The following is a 17,949-nucleotide window of genomic DNA, read 5'->3' as shown; positions in this document are numbered from 1 at the left end:
CAATCTCTAAGAAAAAAAGTGTTGTCTCTACAGCAGAAAAGGAATAGAATGACAATGTCTTCTTTTTTTCCTTGACCATTTTAAAGTCTGGCTTTTGAAAACAGACTGTGAGAAAGATACAAAAATAAACAGAGGGAAAGAGGAAGACATCTTCTAAGAAGCAGAGGAAAGCTTTAGAGTGAGGTGCTTTCTTTCTGAGAGCAAAGTGTAATCATTTGTCTGCAGTGATAACTGCCTTAGAGTAAATGTCTGTAGCTTACCTAAAATGAAAGATTGCAAAAACATTACAGCTCGTGTCTTACGTGACTTTCAACACTTAGATAATTTGCTGAGCCAATGAAATCAAAATCAGACGAGATTATCAACAGGCAAGGTCGCTGTAATAAAATCAATTTATATAAATGCCCACAGAGACTGAACTGACCAGGAAAAGGGAAATTTGTTAAATTGCTTGCAAATTTGAAAGATAAAAAAAAAAAGTATTTGGTTTTAGGGCAAAAAATAAAGCACATCATAAAAATAGTAAGTAGATAGTTTTCAGTTATAAAAAAGAAGACGCAATACCTGTACATGCCTGGAGTCCTCCAAAGATTGTTCTGGTTTCACTTGTATGTCAGTTAATCATTTGGATTGATTTTATTTTAAAATATTTGTGATGTAATCAGCCATGATAGGAACTGATACAATGACTTAGTATTTCAGGAATAATAATAGTTATTATTTCTTCTGTGCTGTTATTTTATTTTTAATTTTATTATTAATTTATTATTATTTTATTTTATTTTATTCATAAATCTGAAAGATATTCTCGGAAGAAGTAAATTTCACTGCCTTGTGGCCAGTTTTGAACAGATTATTTATGTTTAGAATTGGTGTGTTATGTCTCTTAGAACAAAACAAACATCTTGGAGAATAACTAAAAAATATTAATTTTTAAAATTAAATAATAAGTTTAAAAAAGGCAAATTTTGTCGAGGTTAGGAGAAATCTCTGGCTATGTTATTACGCACAGACAGAAAAGTAGTCATCATAAGATATCATAGTTGTTTCTGTTTTAAAATTCAGTACATACATGTGTACACGACCAGGACAAATATCAAAGCCTGAAACTACCATAGAAGGAAAATCAGTGTATCTTAGGATTTTTTTTTGGAGTGGTTTTGGTTAAGTGAATTTAATTTAGTAATATTTCTGAATTGAAAGATTTCTCAGAGTTCCCGTTGTAGAGATAGTTATTATCATTTGCAAACAGTTGCAATCTTCAGCTGTTACTGACTGTAACTGTGTTCCCTCCTTAGTCAGTTAATGGGTGAGAATGCCATCCCCACAATATGTCTTTGCTAACATAGGGTTCACCTGTGCTTTTCACAAGTAACACAAACTCATGCACAAAAACTTCATCTTGTATTATTGAAGTATTCTCTAAAATACATATTCTGGGACTTCTGACCCATAATCTTTTTTTAGTAACTTGACACTGTTACTACTTCTGTCAAATCCTGGGTTTGGTTGTTTGTGAGGGTTTTTTTGGTTGGTTGGTTTGGGGGTTTGGTTTTGTTTTGTTGGGTTATTTTTTTGGTTTGGTTTGGTTTTTTGGGGTTTTTTTATATATGTAAAGACTGAGTGAATACTGGCAGTATTACTGGTGTGGAAATGTGTTGTAGATTCCCCTCTTCTATCACTAGTTTATTTGCATTTTTATTCTGTTATGAGTTTCCATATGGTCCTCTGTCACCTTTAGTTCACAAAATATAAATTGTAAGCAAGATCAGTGGTGTTCCTCACAAACTCATGTTCTTTTCTCTTGTTCTCTACAGTACAAATGTATGGTTGTGTTTTAATCTACTTTATAGAGAACACTTGAAAAATAGCAATAAACTTTGCTCCTGAAAGTCCTTTCATTAGCCAATGATATTTCTGCATCCAGGTGTTCAAATATAACTTAAATTTGTAGAGAAGTATGAATTGGATAGTAGGGAAATGGGTTTAGAAAACAAGTACATTAATAACATGAAAGAAAGTTATGATTAAATAGTGGACAGTGGCTCTCTTTTTATATCTGTAGAGCTCTTTTTAAAACTACCATTGGGAGCAATTTCATCAATGTGTAAAGACAAAAAGCTGCTCTTACATACTTCAAAGAGCACATTGAACATGCTAGGCATACAATATACTCAAATAGCTTCAGAAAACCACAACTTTTTCTAGCAGAATAATACTCATTGTTGCAGCTAACAGCTAAGTACAAAATAGGAAAAAAAAAACCAGGATCTTGATCTGATTTAGAACATGTTTTTAGTGTTGCTTTTAACATATGGAATACACCAGTAGTGGGGCACAGTCATAGAATTTAGTTTTCTTTTACATCCAGCCATTCTGCCCTTTAGATAGGTTCTTTGCTTTCTTCTGTTAACAGTTAGCATTTGCTCTCTATTTTGCACTGTGTTAGAATTTTTTTTTTGTTCACAGTTTTTAATTAGTTAATTTTCTTCTATTAGAGGAAAGTTGTTCTTAGCAGTCTTATCAGGTTAAAAAAATCTTCCCAGGCCACAGGAAGGTCAGTCAGTCGGTGAATGAAAGAATTCAAAATTATGTTTCTGCAGCTCATCTTCCTTTTTCTCAATATAAAAAGCACTGCAAATTATCAGGATAATGAGTTTCCTTTTTTCAAGAAAGCAAAATGCTACCAATAATAAATTTTCGTAAATGAATGTAGAAATAATTTTGGATGTGCTTGGAATATTAAATACTTGTAGGCTAAAGCAATAAATAAAAAGCAATTAAGTTTTTTGTTGGTTGTTTTTTTTTTTTTTGCAAGCTCTTTGGAGATTTTCTTGGGGGATCTTCTTTTATTCCTTTTGTTTAGTTTCTTATGTTGTTTTTCTTCAGCCAATTTAATTTCAGGGTATTTCTGAATGGAAATACTTTGTAGAATTTAATATAGCAGAATTAAACTCTTCTGTATATTTGTTGGAAGGAACAGAATATAGAGGCTCAATGTGTGTTTCGATTCTCATCAGCCTAGCTAACCAGGAAGTCTAGAATGTTATAGCAGCTCATATGTGTATGGAAACATTGGGCTTAGATAAAGTTTTCTTTGGTCTCAAAATTGCATTCTTCAATTATGTTATATTAATTTAAATTTCCTGGTAAATAATTGAGTGTTTTCATTAGCGAAATTCTATATACTGATTCCCAACGAGAAGTAAAATTTGGAAAAAAAAAGAAGTACCAAAATCAAACCTCAATCAGTCCTATTGTGATCTTCAAAAAGAATTATTGTGACCATTTAATGATTTTGTTTTCAGTGCAAAGCTCATATTTCAGATAATGTTCCAATTTATTTTAATTTGGAAAAGCATGCCGTTTAAAGTCTTTGTTTATATAGACAGACAGGCCATAGTAGTCATGACCTTGTTTTAATGTACATGCTGTCATCTTCAGTTTTATTTGATTTTAAACTATGCAAAGAATATATGTAAAATAGTATTCTATTGACACGATCTTGAGAGAGATTCTTTTTTCCTATTTAAAATTATGGGGTAACTGATAATTTTGGAGGGAAAGCTATGCTGGTGTTCATATAGGCACTAGGTTTTCCATTTTCATCTTCTACATCTTTCTGCTCATGAAACTTACATTTCAGTTTGTTTTGACATATTCTTCTTTGCGTATGAATAGGAATCTATTCTGAAAGTTAGTTGTAAGAAAATGGAATCCTCTTACTCTTTTTGCTCCCAGGCTATGTCTCTTCATACCATATTATGTTACAGGCTGATGTGTTCTTCAAAGATTGCTTAGTTTCGAATAATTTGTTGCTGTTGTTGCTTGAAGTGTTCATAAAGCTTGTTTACAAGATCTTGACTTCTCTGTTGCAAACCTTAAAAGTTTTATGAATAATCTTGCAGATAGCATGAAACATTGTATTAAGCATTAAATAACTGCTAAACGAGGAATTATGGACTGAGAAGTTTAAGACTGATATTATGCTAAATATTTTGAAAGTGAGAGTGACAATATCATAAGTAGGTATTTCATTACATTATTACATTTGTATGTATCATTCTAATTCTGTGAGAAGTATAGACTAATTCACATATTTTCCATCATTTCTAAATAGTGTGCAATACACAGCAGGGATTGATTTTGAAACATGGAGCCATATACCAAATCAAAACATTTTTTTAAAGATCTGCACAGTTTATTAGAAAATGTGTATTTTGAACTCTTTTACTAAAACTGTGTTCATCCAAAAACTTATATTTATAGTGCAAATGTAGCAGGGAGGAGGAAATGTTTTTCACTGCAATACTTAACATACATGTTATTGCAATTCCTCTTGTTATAGAGTTAACATACACATTATGGAAATCCTCTTTGGCAAATTTTTGCAGTATTATAAATTACAAACTACCTGAAAAGAATCAATGGGCAGGGAACAAGTTAGAAGAAATAAAAAATGTCAGCAAGTTTCAATAACTCTAAGCAAGACGCACATATCTGTTTTCAGAAAATGACTTTCAGATCACCTGTCTTTTCACGCCCTCTGGGTTTCATTGCTTTTACCATTGCTTCAGCAATTTTTCTAGAAAGAATGCCTTTAGCCTCACAGAATTTCTTAGTCACAGAAGGACTGTATTTTATGAATATGATGCTAAAAGGGCAGTAGAACAGTTGAAACCTGTCAAATCATCTAGAGTGTATACATTTTGTCAAGATTTCAGAGGATGTTTGTAGTTTGCTTTTTTTTTTCCGAGGGGAGGAGTCTCTAATTTACTGTTACTTTTTGAATTTGGAAGTCTAAAGAAAATGAATTATTCACTGTAGCAAACAGGTGCAAACTATGTATGCATGTAAATATGTTACTGGCATCTGGTAAGAGGAAGTTATTAGACTTGGCACATTGATCCTTTCCATTCGCCTATGTAGTTTTTTTTATACCAGGGTGTATTGCATCTGATTCTGTATCTTCAATATACAGTTAAAATGACATAAACAGCTTCTGTGAAAATCCGTGACTATTCATGCACAGAACACAGTCTGCTCGCTGGGGATGGCTAGGATAACTGCCAAGAACAAGCAAAAACTATTACAATCAGCCTCCTCAGAAGCATCTTGGTTAAACAGAGCTCATGCAGTGGTTAAACAGAAAGTGAGCTTAGGTGTTGTACTCTGGCTCATCACTGTTTCTCAAAGGTAGGAAGAAAATGTGTGCCTTTTTTCTTTTCTATCTGATCAGTAACTCTGACTTTTAACAACCAGTTTACTGTACATTATGACTGTCTGGACTGCCTCCTTTGGAAGAATTATGAGGAGCTCAGTCTGAACACTAAGTGCAGCATTGCCAACATGGTCTGCATATGGATCTGAAGCCTCTTCACTGCTTCCTGGAATCCTCTCTTCCTGTCAATCAAGCATCCTCGGAGTGTGGCTTATCTTTCTTAGTACATCCAAACTGTGTCCAAATCCTGCTTGTGTTTCCAAATTCATGTCTCTTCCCCCCCTTTTTTTTTTTTTGCTGGTCTGACTGTATCACTTCACAAGTTTCTGAAATCTACTTTTATTTACTTTCCCTTACAATCATATATACTCATCATCTTCCTTACCCCTGTAAAGTATGAAACATAATTGCTATTCTGATTTACATTCTCATCACTTCACAATGGCAAATACCTTATTTCAAATTTAGCCACTTGCTCCTTGTTTTGTTTTGCCATGGTGCTTTTGCCATGGTCTTTAATGCACTGTGCAGTACAGGCCCTTGTCCTTTACCTGTGCACTGCTTTGATTTAGTTTGGTTTTTTATCTGTTCAACTTTGAATTACCTTTTACATACTTTTTTAATTTGGGTTTTGTTCTGCTCCATGTATACAGATTGCCTGCACTGAAATTAAAAGCATTTAAATCATCATCCTTTCCAAATACGTCTCCAGGTTGTGTCTGTAACTGTTGTTGGGATCTGAAAGAACAGGAGAATTATTAATATACTTTTAGTTTACAAATACCATCATTAATGGATAGGTTCCTAGTTCTAGCTCTATGAATTGCATCTGGAATCCTTATTATTTATTTGTTGGATTTCTGTTAATAATATTAGTAATTACTGCATACTCTTTATTTTAAGACTACAACAGTAAGACTGTTGAGGAAATGTTAGAAACTAAAAATTTTAAGGCTAGATAGAATTCTCCAGATTTGTAGTTTGAATAAAATTTATGCTCCTAGTTTGCGTTAATGCTCTTGGAAATGCTTTCTAATGCTTTGTGTAGTAAGTATATATGCAGAATAACAGAAGCGCTGTTCCAACATACATAATTTGCTATAAAACTGAGTGAACATCTCTACTAGGAGTCTCAGATAAGACCTCTTTTTCCATTGATATCAGTATCTGCAGTAATTAATTGGATGAGGAACTACATCTGTGGACATTAAGTACTGACTAATTATAATATTGTAGATCCACAGTGTGATGTTCATAAATGAAAGAAAACATGAATTAGTTTATTTCGATACATTAATTAAAGTAAGTATAAATCCTAGCATTAGGAACTCTGAAATGCAGTTAAATGAGATACAACCAGAAAAAGTTATTTCATGCTCAAGGACTTGAAAGTTTATTAAAAGCACATAAGGAAAACATCAAGTGGGGTTTTCTTTTGTTTTTAGCTCACCAGTTTTCTTCCTTTTGATTCAGAAAAACAGTTCCTGTTGCCGTTAATTTTTCTGACCAGTTTTTATTTTAATTTCTAGATGATCTTGCATGTATCAATAAAGAAAAATAGCTTCTGCGGTTTTAAAGAATCATCACTTTTGATAGTAAATCATAAAGTCATTATACTGACTTCTGGTATAGTTCATCTGTGGTACAAAAGATATTCTTCTGTTGTGGGGCGGGGGAGAGGGAACAATAACAATTCCAATCACTAAAGCTAGCTGCTATTAAAGCAGTGTTTCAGCTATGGTGACAAGCAGGTGTGCTCTGAGTCATGAGCTCATGAGCTCTTTTCACAGGGAAATGTGTATGACTTGCCAAAACAGATTACTCTGCTTTCCACAAATTAGCCCTTGCAGAAGAGGACAAAGACATATGCTCAAATTTGGTCCTGTAACTCATACTGTCTGCCAAAATACACCAGTACTTCTTGCAAGGATTGCATCTTGTTTGTATTGTGTTACATAGATTTTGTTAGTTCTTGATTGTTATTGGATAAATAATTTTTCAAATTATTGTTTTATGTAGATAAAGTTATATCTTCAGTTACAATATTGGAAAAAACTGTTGCTGAGATAAAGTGATGGAATTTATTAATATCTACATTGAGGTGCAATTGTTTTGCAATCAGTTATTTTGTACTTTGCCTTTTTACTATTCAGGCTGGGTTTGCATTCCGGCAAGTAACAAAGTGATGCTTTGGGACTTGCTATATGTATATTTTTAGCCTGCTGTCTTGTACCTTTGTTTTACTGATGGAACCAGTAGTCCAACCCCCTGCACAAAGCATGACCAGCTTTAAGATCAGACAAGTTGCTTGGGACTTTTTCCATTTGAATCTTCCCATTCATCAAGGACAGAGGCAAGGCAACCTTGCTTGGTTGTACTCAAAGTGAAAAAGTTTTTCTTTAGATCCTGTCTGAATCTGTCTTGCTGCAACTTCTGCAGGTTATCCATTCACCGCTCTGAAGAGCCTGGCTGTCATCTTGATGTGCTCCCCTTAGGTACTGGGCGGCTGCTGTTAGGCACCCCCAAAGCCTTTCCTTCTGCAGACTGGTCAAGCATAGCTTCTACAGACTCTCCTCACAGGGAAGCTACTGCAGTCTTGACCATCTTGGTGGCCCCTGCTGAGCTCCCTTCAGTTAGACACAGCCTCTTGTATCTTGTGGGGACCAAAATCAGATGCAGCCTTTCTCCTGTTAATTCATTTGCTTAAGAGGTCAACTGGATTGCAGGTTAAACAAAATTATGTTGACTACATTTCATAAATGGGGCTTGACTTTCTACAGCAGTGTTGTTGTCACTCCCTTGCCATTCAAAATGTCCTAATTTGCAATGGAAATTGTTTTATGCTTCATAACAACAGTTATTTTTAAACGCCACCACCACAGTTTATACAATGTTTCTGACAGTTCTACCATTACAGCTGTGTGGCAGAGACCCTGGAGGAGCCCCATGTAGTGATGCAGATTGGTGCATTGCCTAGATTTTTCTCCATCAGTCAGTTTTCAGGGGTTCTGTGAAAATTATTATCCTGTTTTTTGTTTCATAACTTTATAAAATGCAAAGCATTCAGGATTAAATAATCTACTTTTTCTGCTAAAATATAATTTCATAAAAATAAACAATAAGAGTACAGAGCAGGGCAGAAATCATCTTTAAATTATGTCTGCGTAAAAAGCGGCATTGATAACTGCAGGGTTTTTTTCGTTTTCCTTTGTTTAAGATTTCTACGAATTGTTTTCTTCATAGCTACTGAAGTTAAAAGATAAACAGATTACTCCCCATCCTCCATACTCTCTCCAAAAATGCAAGACCATGATTTTCATAGAATAGCAAGTTGGAAGGGACCTCAAGGGTCATCTGGCCCAACATTGTTTGGCAGAATTTTGTCAAAGTCTTTATTGTTTACAGTTATATTAAAAAGTGTAAAAGATTTAGGAAACTTCTGTTTTCTGTGGACAGATCTGTGCTGGATATATGTGACTCAAGATGGTTAGGAAAGTTCTTGGAAGTCATAAATTAATGCATGGACTCCCTCTACCCTCTCTATTAAAACTAAAACAAAAAAAGGCTTTCTTCTCATTTTTCAAAGAGCTCACCATGTCCAAACCTCTATCTTGGAACCTGACTTCATCTTTTTTTCCCCAAATCACAGTTAATCCAAATACAGATGATAGTTGCTTCCGTTTAAAGCTATATCTGCTGCTTCTGACAAATACAAGCTTTACAAAAAGAAACTTTAGTCTTTTGAAGAAATGGATAGGAGATGCAGCAATGGATGTCATCAGCATTTCCTCAGATTTTTGATTTGTTTATCTCCTAGACTTTCCTTAAATAACTTTGAAATCATAAAGATATGCAGAGAAGAATTAAAAGCCTTGAAGAATGTTATTCTGTCTTTGCAGGAAGATACAGGTCTCTCTATTCAGGCTTCAATCACAACAGCTCACTGTTTGCACACATAGCTTATCATAGCAACCCATAAAGTAGAAATCGCATTTTTCCAAATGGTAGAGAGACAATTTTCAGCAGAAACCTTCAGATTATTCCATGGCTGTTTCTGTTGAGGGTATATCCTCATTATTTGGTGAACAGTGTAAGCGGATCAGTTAATCCTGAAGTTCTGGTAGTATTCATTTTCTGCGGATGTGTGACAAGTGTGCAAGTGATGTTCTAAATTTTGTCAAATATTAAACGAGTTGTTTTATCTTCTGAATGGTTTTCATATTTGAAGTCTTTATTATATATTAATGGCTGTGTTTTCAAAAGCTTTTATATACCACAGTTCTGAATTTAGTCTTTAGGATAGATCACACTTGTGTGAATCTTTTTTCTTGCTCCAAAGAGGAGCTTTGCAGTTGTGTAGTAGCGGGTTTGTGATGGGGCAGGTGCCTGCACCATACCAGTGATCCTAGATGTAGAATGAATGTGTAGTGCAAAAATGTACATTTACCAAAGAAGATCCTTTCCCTTTCTTTCTAACAAACAGAATATTTGGAGACATTATTGCCTTTTCTGGCCTATGATATCCTCGCTATATAACCAGAGGGTTCATTAGGAGTAGTATTAGGAGGTAAATCTATTAGTGGAGTCTTATTGCTACCCATATTACCTTTCACAGGAAAAAACAGACAACATTCAAATTTGGTTTTGCAGTAATTTCAGTAATAGAGGAAGAGTAACAAAATTTGCTTAAATAGGACTTCAGTATTAGGAAAAGTAAGACTGAAACAAAGATGCCTTAAGTGCTGTTGTTTGTGATACAAGTAAAGAAGTTTGACATGGTAAATGAATGTACCACCAGATAATATGTAGTAATTTACAGGCAGCAATTTAATCCTGTAGTCTTTATTAGATACACAGATGTTGAATTTTTATTTTCCTTCAGATGCTAATGCGATAAAATCAGAATTTCCTTTCATTTAAAAGAACACGTAAAACTTCTCTGTAATCAATGAAACTACATTAAATAGGGAAAAAAGTGGCTGCAAGAGTAGTGATATATTCAGACAAAGGAGGTAGAGGATGATAACTCATTTGTACCTTCAAAAATTGCTACAACTACAAATCAAAAGTATATAATTGAAGAGAAAATGTATGTTATATCACACTTTATTTAAGAAAATAAATATTTATTAAATATTCTTAAGTAACTGGTGCATAGATGTATCTAGACATGATTTATTATTTGAAAATTGAGCAGCACTGCCAGAATTTTAGAATTGCAGAAAGCAGACTTTTTGCACAAAAGCAAAATACAAATCCAATTCATTTGAAAAATCTGCCTCAATTATAAATGTATGAATGCTATAGCAAAATCTTCGTGGACATTTAGAAGAGCATAAGCAGGAGATGAATGACAGGGTGCTTTATTGTTTTGGGTTTTTTTAAAATCTGCTTCTCAGCCACTAAAAAACATGGTTTGTGGCCATCTAGTGGTGAATCCATTTTAAATACATTAACCTTGTTTAGAATTTTACTACACCAGGCCTCTAGCTTTACTGTGCAAAACTGAATTACCAAACATGTTTTGGGAAAAAAATGTTTCTGTATATCTTTTTCACTTTGCATTACTAATTTTTTTTATAGGGTGATAACATCCCTGAAGATTATTTCCTTCTTTCCTTTTCTTTGTCTTTCTCTAAGACAAAGCAATTTTTAATGTTTACAGTTTCTTTTTAGCAGATAATTGTTATGTGTGTGTGCATTTTCCATTCTTAGTCTGTAATTTTTTAAATGTCTGAATCCTTAGTAGTTGTGAATTTATCATTTCATGGGCAAAAATTTATACGTTTTATAATTTACGTGTTTTCAGGATACAGAATTTTCTCTGAAATAACTTCGAAGTATACATCAATTCTGAAATGAGTTCATATTGCTTAAGTTGACAGACTACATGCTTGCTCTCCTGCTTAAATCCTTATTACTAAATTGCCTTGATAATATTTTTCTCTATGAGTAATGGTTTTAAATGTCATGGGGAAAATATTCTGTCACAAGCAGAAGGGATTAATATATGCATCACTAGGAAACAGTGTAGTAGAACTATGATAAGTCATACCTTGAATGAGGTGAGTCTACACAGTTTCTAAGACGTTGCGGACTTAAAACATCTGCTAAGTCCCTGACTAATGAAAAACTGAAATTTTGTTTGTATTAGAGAAATAATAAAATGTTTATTTCTTGTTTTTACTAGATAATGGCAAAGATCTGAAAATTATTCCAGTAATTGTTTGGGGTTTTTTTCTTTAATTAAGAAGTGGACTGTAAAATTGTTTTCGTAATGATTTTGGCTTTACCTTTTGTTTCTTTCATCAAGGTGTCATTTTTTCCATATCTGACCCATTCCAACTTAGCAGCTCCTTAAATTTTCACAGTGTTGACATAGACTTCTGCTCTTTTTTTTAATTGCTCTAGATATTTCTTCTGTTTCATTTGTAGATTTCACCAAGATGACAGATAAGCATAATACAACAAAAATTATTTAAACTCACTATCCAGCATGCCACCATCCATCCATTAACATTGAACATTGTATCAGGATGGTATTGGGTTAATTGATGTAATGGTTTGTTTCATTTTCAGGTATTTGGAGTGGATGACAGCCAGGATTATAATAGGCCTGTAATCAACGAGAACCAGAAAGATTTAGTAAAAGATTGGGCTATAAATTCTGCTACAGTAGTGCTGGAAGAAAAAAGACCACTGAGTACAACTGGATTTCTTGACACAGAGGTAGAATTTAATTTTTGATGGTCTTCTTTTTTCTTCCAATAAGAGAGAGCACTAATAACTGACCAATAAGTGTTAAACAGCAAACAAAACCTTGCCTAGATGATATTAGCTTAGATCTATAAGTATTTTATTAGGCCTTTATTGCATTATCAAAACTTCTCTATCAGGGATTGGCAAATTACATTGTGGAGGTGTTTTAAACTTTGCTACCTTTCTATGTGCGCTACCAGTGTATTGGAAACGTAGCAGGACCATCCTTGCACCCTTCTATTTGCAACACACATTTGCACAGTATATTCCTCTGTAAGTTACACAGCAGAACTGAGGAAAAGCTGGTTATGTTTTATAGCCCAAAGCAAGTAACTGTATTTAAATTCAGAAATAAGGTGTATGCGTTTAATGTGTGATATGAAGTCAGCTAGGAAAAAAATACATGGATAATAAATTTCAGATGTTTTTCCAAAGCCAAAGGACTTTAGATGTTTGCATTCGTGGTTTGAGTTCTCAAGCGAGATGCCACTCGTGAGAAGTTGCTTATGTTGGTTGCCTTGGAAATAGTATAATTTAATCAGCTGGTGAAAGATTAGGCAAAGGCAAATGCCTGTTTTTTATATATGATTTAGAATATGCACACAAACTAGATGTTAGTCATATCTCATATTGAAATCTTGGGACACATTCTGATATCGTTGGGATGGATAAACTATAACTTGATATGAGTTGGGGACAAAACAGGCTCACACTGGAGGAGTATTAATCTGGTAACACTAGTGAAGCACACCACACTTCTACTTGCCATGGCAAACTGTTTCTGAAGTATGATCCTGTAAATTAGCAATCTTTACATACTCCATAAAATTTGTTTATTTATAAAGAGCCTGATGAATGACTTCATGGGCCTGCCATGCAATTACATTGGGTTTAGTATCTAGGAATTTGTTTCTCCTAGAGAAGGCGTCCTTTATCATCGTTGTGTTTTAGCTACTGTGCAGTCTTGATATGCTAAGTGTGTAACTGCATCTAGATTAGTATCTTTGAACAGTTTCTATGAGTTTATTGCTTCGAGTAAATTATTGCCACACAGCATGGGTATATCATGTGGAAGGATTTGACAAACTTTGCCATTCACCTTGCTGCTTTGCATGAATCTATAACCACAGTCTTTCTCTCCTTTTTCATGCCTTTTGCAGCATTCAGCCATATCAATTTTCAAGACTATTGGAAATATTGATAATTTCATAAGCAGCAGCAGAATAGATTATTTATTGTATGAACATAATTGAGCTTTCAAAGTGGCATATTTTGCAAATAATAGGGTTTGATTTTAGAAGACATACCTTTTCTGTAATCATAGAGCAGGTTTAAGAATCCTGGAAATGGCATAGTAAAACTCGCTTTGATTTAGGTTGAAGTTACAAGCATGATGCCTTTTTATTACTGAGGGTGCTTTGCTGAATAAAAAGGCCTTCGCATATTGGGAAGGGAATGGGTTATTTGGCCTAGTCTTAATTTACGAGATTATTACAAGCCATGATAGGGAAAAAATTAAAGTTCTTTGATAGGTAAAGGAGCAAAACTAACACACACAATGTGGCTGTAGAAAGAATTAGTGTAAGAGATAAGGACAGATGAAGATAGACAAAACTTACTAGAGAAAGTTAAAAATAGAAGTTGGTTGATATATATGTGGAAGTAAAAAACTAATTCAGAAAAACAGAGGTGCCTTTTATAGTGTCATAATGGAAAACAATCATGAGGATAACTATTGAGAGAAGGTTGTAATATTTAAGTCTTAATACCAAAACCTACACTCTGTTTTGTCCTTAGAAAAGGGAAAGGCAGATTGTTTGATTTGTAAAATACATAGGCATCATGTTCTCATTATATACAAACTACTCTGCTTGTGGTTTTTGGAAGACTTACTGCATTACTGAGCTGTATATCATAAGTTAATAAACCTTATTGAAGATCTTGGCTAAGCAGTTAGGTAACCTCAGGGTAGTTTAGCATTCCAGGCTTACCTCCACTCAGATTGTAGGTGGACCTTGTTCCAGCTGTGCGTCACAGTTGCTCCTATCGATGTTTTAGCAGAATGAGGCATATTCGGAACATGATTGACATAGAAAAAGCAGAGAATAGAATGTTAAGATATTTCAGTGCAGGAAGATGGAAAAGATGGCTTGGGAAACTATGAAGATTTTATGAAAACAGTTTTGGGGTTGAAAGATTATTCTGAACTTAATATCTTCACTTTATAGGAGTGTGAAGTATCATGAATAATGTGCTTGGGAAGAACCCAAAAATTGCTTTTCTTCTAAAGAAATTCTCAGTTTGTCCTTTGATATGACAAGCTTTGGTACTTTGGAGTAGTGTATGTCATGAGACTAAATAAAATGCAGAGTAAATGTCTGACACAGTTGCACTGAGCCTGCATGTATGAGCCTTTTTGATGATTACAGATAGGCAGTAGAAATACTAAGTTCATCTATATAAAATATTTAAATATTTTTATTTTCTGTATTATAAGCTGCCACTTTCCAACCAAGGTAAGTGTGATTTAAGAAAAAAAATTAAATAAGATAGAGTACAAAGATAATATTCTTACCATTGTTGTTATTATTTATTATGTGTGAGTTTGATTAATAAAAATACTGCAGACATTTGGGCTGTGATTTATCTGTTAATCTTCCATTTAGTTTTCAGTGGCCAGTTATTTATGCTAACTTCAGTTCTTAAATTACATTAAAATACATGAATTATGAACATTTTCTTTGATGTGCTTCTGAAGGGCATACCTGGTTTTTATTTTTTGTGTGTTTTGTTTTTGTTATGACTGCAACACATTTAAAAATCTGGTTCTGCATCTGCAGAGTCATCAGTGCCATTGAACGACAATGTTCATTTTCCTGTTTTGAATGCCCATTTCACATCTTTCCCACTGAAGATAAATAGTAATGCTCACATTGTGAATATTGAATAACTTTGTTAATGTAAATATTTGCTACATTGCTTCTTAGAAGTGGAGTACTGCTGTGTGTATTTGGAGGCTGTGTTTCCTTTTGTCCTCTCTAATTACACTCCTGTCCTTTTGTAGAGCAAAGCATTCAGTTTGAAACTTGTTTTTTGTTTGAGCTTAGATGCTATATTGAAACACAGGATGATTGCGTCACCAATGCCATGTGGCATGTGCCATGTGGATACACTGGAAAATGTATTGTCAGTAGAAAAGGAAAATGCTACTGCCAAAGTACAAAGTGTTGGTGAAACTTCCTCTGAAATACTGGCACTAGAATTGTTACTATTCTTGATTAAGAAAGGTGAATAAAAGACTAGACAAGGTACAAAGAGGTCTATTCAAGTTAACAAGGGAATGGAGATTTACCTTACTAGAACAGATGGATACAATTCATTCAGTCTAGCAAAGTATTAGCTGAGATGAGTACAATTGCTGGATTTTGCTGTGTAAGTGGAGTAAATGCAGCAGAAAAATAAAGAAATATTTGAGATAGATGTCAGTGTTGTTCCAGGAGCAAGTGTGAAGACACTGGCTGTAAATGAAGTCAGTATGGAAATTTGAAAAAGATAATCACCCACACAGGAATACGGGTTCTGAAGCAAGTGGAGTAAGGAGGAACTAAAACAACTGCTTTCAAGACAACACTTCAGTTTATGAAAGGGTGGCATAATATGATTCTTACAAAATTAGATGAGTGGAGTATGTGTCTGAAAAGACATCTTTTGTTTGTTTGTTTCACGTAGTTGGAATTTATTTTTTAAAATACATTATTCTGTTCTAAAATGCCAAGTATTGGAGATGCTTTGAGGTGTTGTGTGTGGGGTTTTTTTCCAGATGTAGAGGCTGAAAACCTAAATCTTCAGCCTTAATAATAAGTCCACAGAAATCCATTGGTACATTTTCTGAAGATCTGTTGCTCCGATTTAGTTTGTATATGTGAAAAGAATAGCGGTAAGCACAAAGCTAAAAGGCTGGTGTCTCTTACGTAAACCCAGCTTTTCTGAAAGACTAGGAAATTTCTTTTGGTATTCAAGACAAGATTTGGAGAATTACTTTCTTGAGAGCCTGTAAGATGCAGGTTGATATGGATTATAGGAAGAAGATTAAGATATCTGAATGTGTGTTTTATAAACCTTACACCTTTTGGATGTGCTTAAACTGCTATCAGAAAACACTGCTTTTCATAGCTTTGTTTTTTGTGCTTGTATATAAAGATAGTTGGCAAAACATGTATTTACATCCACTGCTATGTAGAAGATGTTTTTATGGCAATGTAATTACTTTCAGAGAAAACTAATTTATCATGTTCCTTTACTACAACTAGCCTACAAAGTCTTGAGATATTTCGCTCTTGTGAAGTAGAATTCAGATTTCTGACACATACCTCTCTGCCTCTGGAACTGGTTAGGTGATACACAAGGAACTATTTGCAGTTTTCTGTAGCAAAGATAATTGAGACGTCTGTCATAGTTGGTTTAACCTGTAATTAATTCTTGATTAAAGATGAAATTTCACTAATGTGGACAGGAAATAGAGAAAAGAAAGGTTAGAGATATGAAAGAAAAATTAGCCTTCAGTAGGAGTTATGAATGCATAAGTGCTAGACATTTTTGCATGAGGTTTTTGTAATATGCTTTCTGGCTCCCTTTTCCTTGCATTGTGTTCAGAAATGCCTATAAATAACAGAAACGTTATATTGCCTTCCTTTGTTCTTACTAGACTTGAATTTTATAATATTTTTATTCTAAGAAAATAATTCACAATGTGAAGATTGTTTAATTTTATATTTACCATTTTACATTTCAAAAATTTTCAAGGATTCAAAAGTCTTACTGTCAAAAAAAAAAAAAATTTCCTTTTTAGGTCACCTGCAAAAAATGATCAGATACTGATTACATTGGTTTCACTCTTACCTAGTAGGATGGTTTAAATCTGATCTTTGCTTCTTTTTTGTTTAGGCCAAACAATCTGATCTTCCTATCCATCATAAGTTCTCTTACTCTTTCAGTGTTTAAGGTAGTCTTTCTATAATGAAGTAAATACAATATTTCATCTGGACAAGAGGGTCTTCTGAACTGGTAAAATGTCACTTTCTTGTCTTCCTGATGCACATTTTTAATTTTTGAACACAAACACACCCTTACACCCCATGTTTTTTTTCCTGCTTTTCTGATTTGAGGACTGAAATAACCTGGTTTGAAAACGAGCACATGTTCTAATAAATTTTATATAAGTTCTGATGTTTAAAAGTTCACTGCATTATGAAATGCTGTTGATTCTGTCCTGATTTTGCAGCTATGTAGATTGCGTTTATTTGTTTGCCGTTCTAGAGCTTCTAACTCTAAAATTTATGAAGGTGAACTCCTTTTTCAACTTCCTCCAGGAAAATAGTGTCTGATATATCTGTTCAGAAAAAGAAAACTGGAAAGTGGAGCTTTTTATAAAATAGTTGTAATTCTTTTTTTTATTATTTTTTTTTTCTTCCTTAGGAAGGTTCTACTGCCCCTGGAAGTAAACGTTGGGTATCACAGTGGGCCAGTTTGGCTGCTAATCACACACGTCATGAACCAGATGACATCAGATTGGAGTCGTCTGTGCCTGCTCCATTAGAAAATGGTATTAAAAGCTGTTCTTGCTGGCATAATTTCTGCTGAAGAAACTTGTGAAAGGGAGAAAAGAGTGATTTTGTACCTACATAAGCAGCTTTCTTACTCTTAGTACCTCATCTTCACCTGCAATTATTTCGTGTTGTTGAGAAGGAACAGCATAAAATCAAGCTCAATAGTAGTGTTGTTTGGCCTGGCAGAAGAGTGCCAATATTACAGAATCACAGAGAATCACAGAATGTTAGGGATTGGAAGGGATCTCGAAAGATCATCCAGTTCAATCTCCCTGCTGGAGCAGGAACACCTAGATGTGGTTACACAGGAATGTGTCCAGGCGGGTTTTGAATGTCTCCAGAGTAGGAGACTCCACAACCCCC

At 34.1% G+C, this 17,949-nt stretch overlaps 1 protein-coding gene across 3 annotated transcripts in view; it reads left to right on the top strand.

Annotated features, from left to right (window-relative positions):
• CEP170 (centrosomal protein 170) overlaps positions 1 to 17,949 on the top strand; it is a 73,396-nt gene that overhangs the window by 27,808 nt on the left and 27,639 nt on the right. For all 3 annotated transcript variants that reach the window (XM_080341824.1, XM_080341823.1, XM_080341822.1), the window contains 2 exons: positions 11,801 to 11,950; positions 17,456 to 17,582. In XM_080341824.1, the coding sequence (XP_080197950.1) occupies positions 11,801 to 11,950; positions 17,456 to 17,582 (277 nt within the window). The remainder of the gene's footprint in view (positions 1 to 11,800; positions 11,951 to 17,455; positions 17,583 to 17,949) is intronic.

The sequence above is a fragment of the Nesoenas mayeri genome, assembly GCF_963082525.1.
Source record: "Nesoenas mayeri genome assembly, chromosome: 3".
Taxonomy (NCBI): Eukaryota; Metazoa; Chordata; class Aves; order Columbiformes; family Columbidae; genus Nesoenas; species Nesoenas mayeri.
The sequence above is the reverse complement of the archived record's forward strand: the minus strand, read 5'-3'. Positions and strand labels throughout refer to the sequence as shown.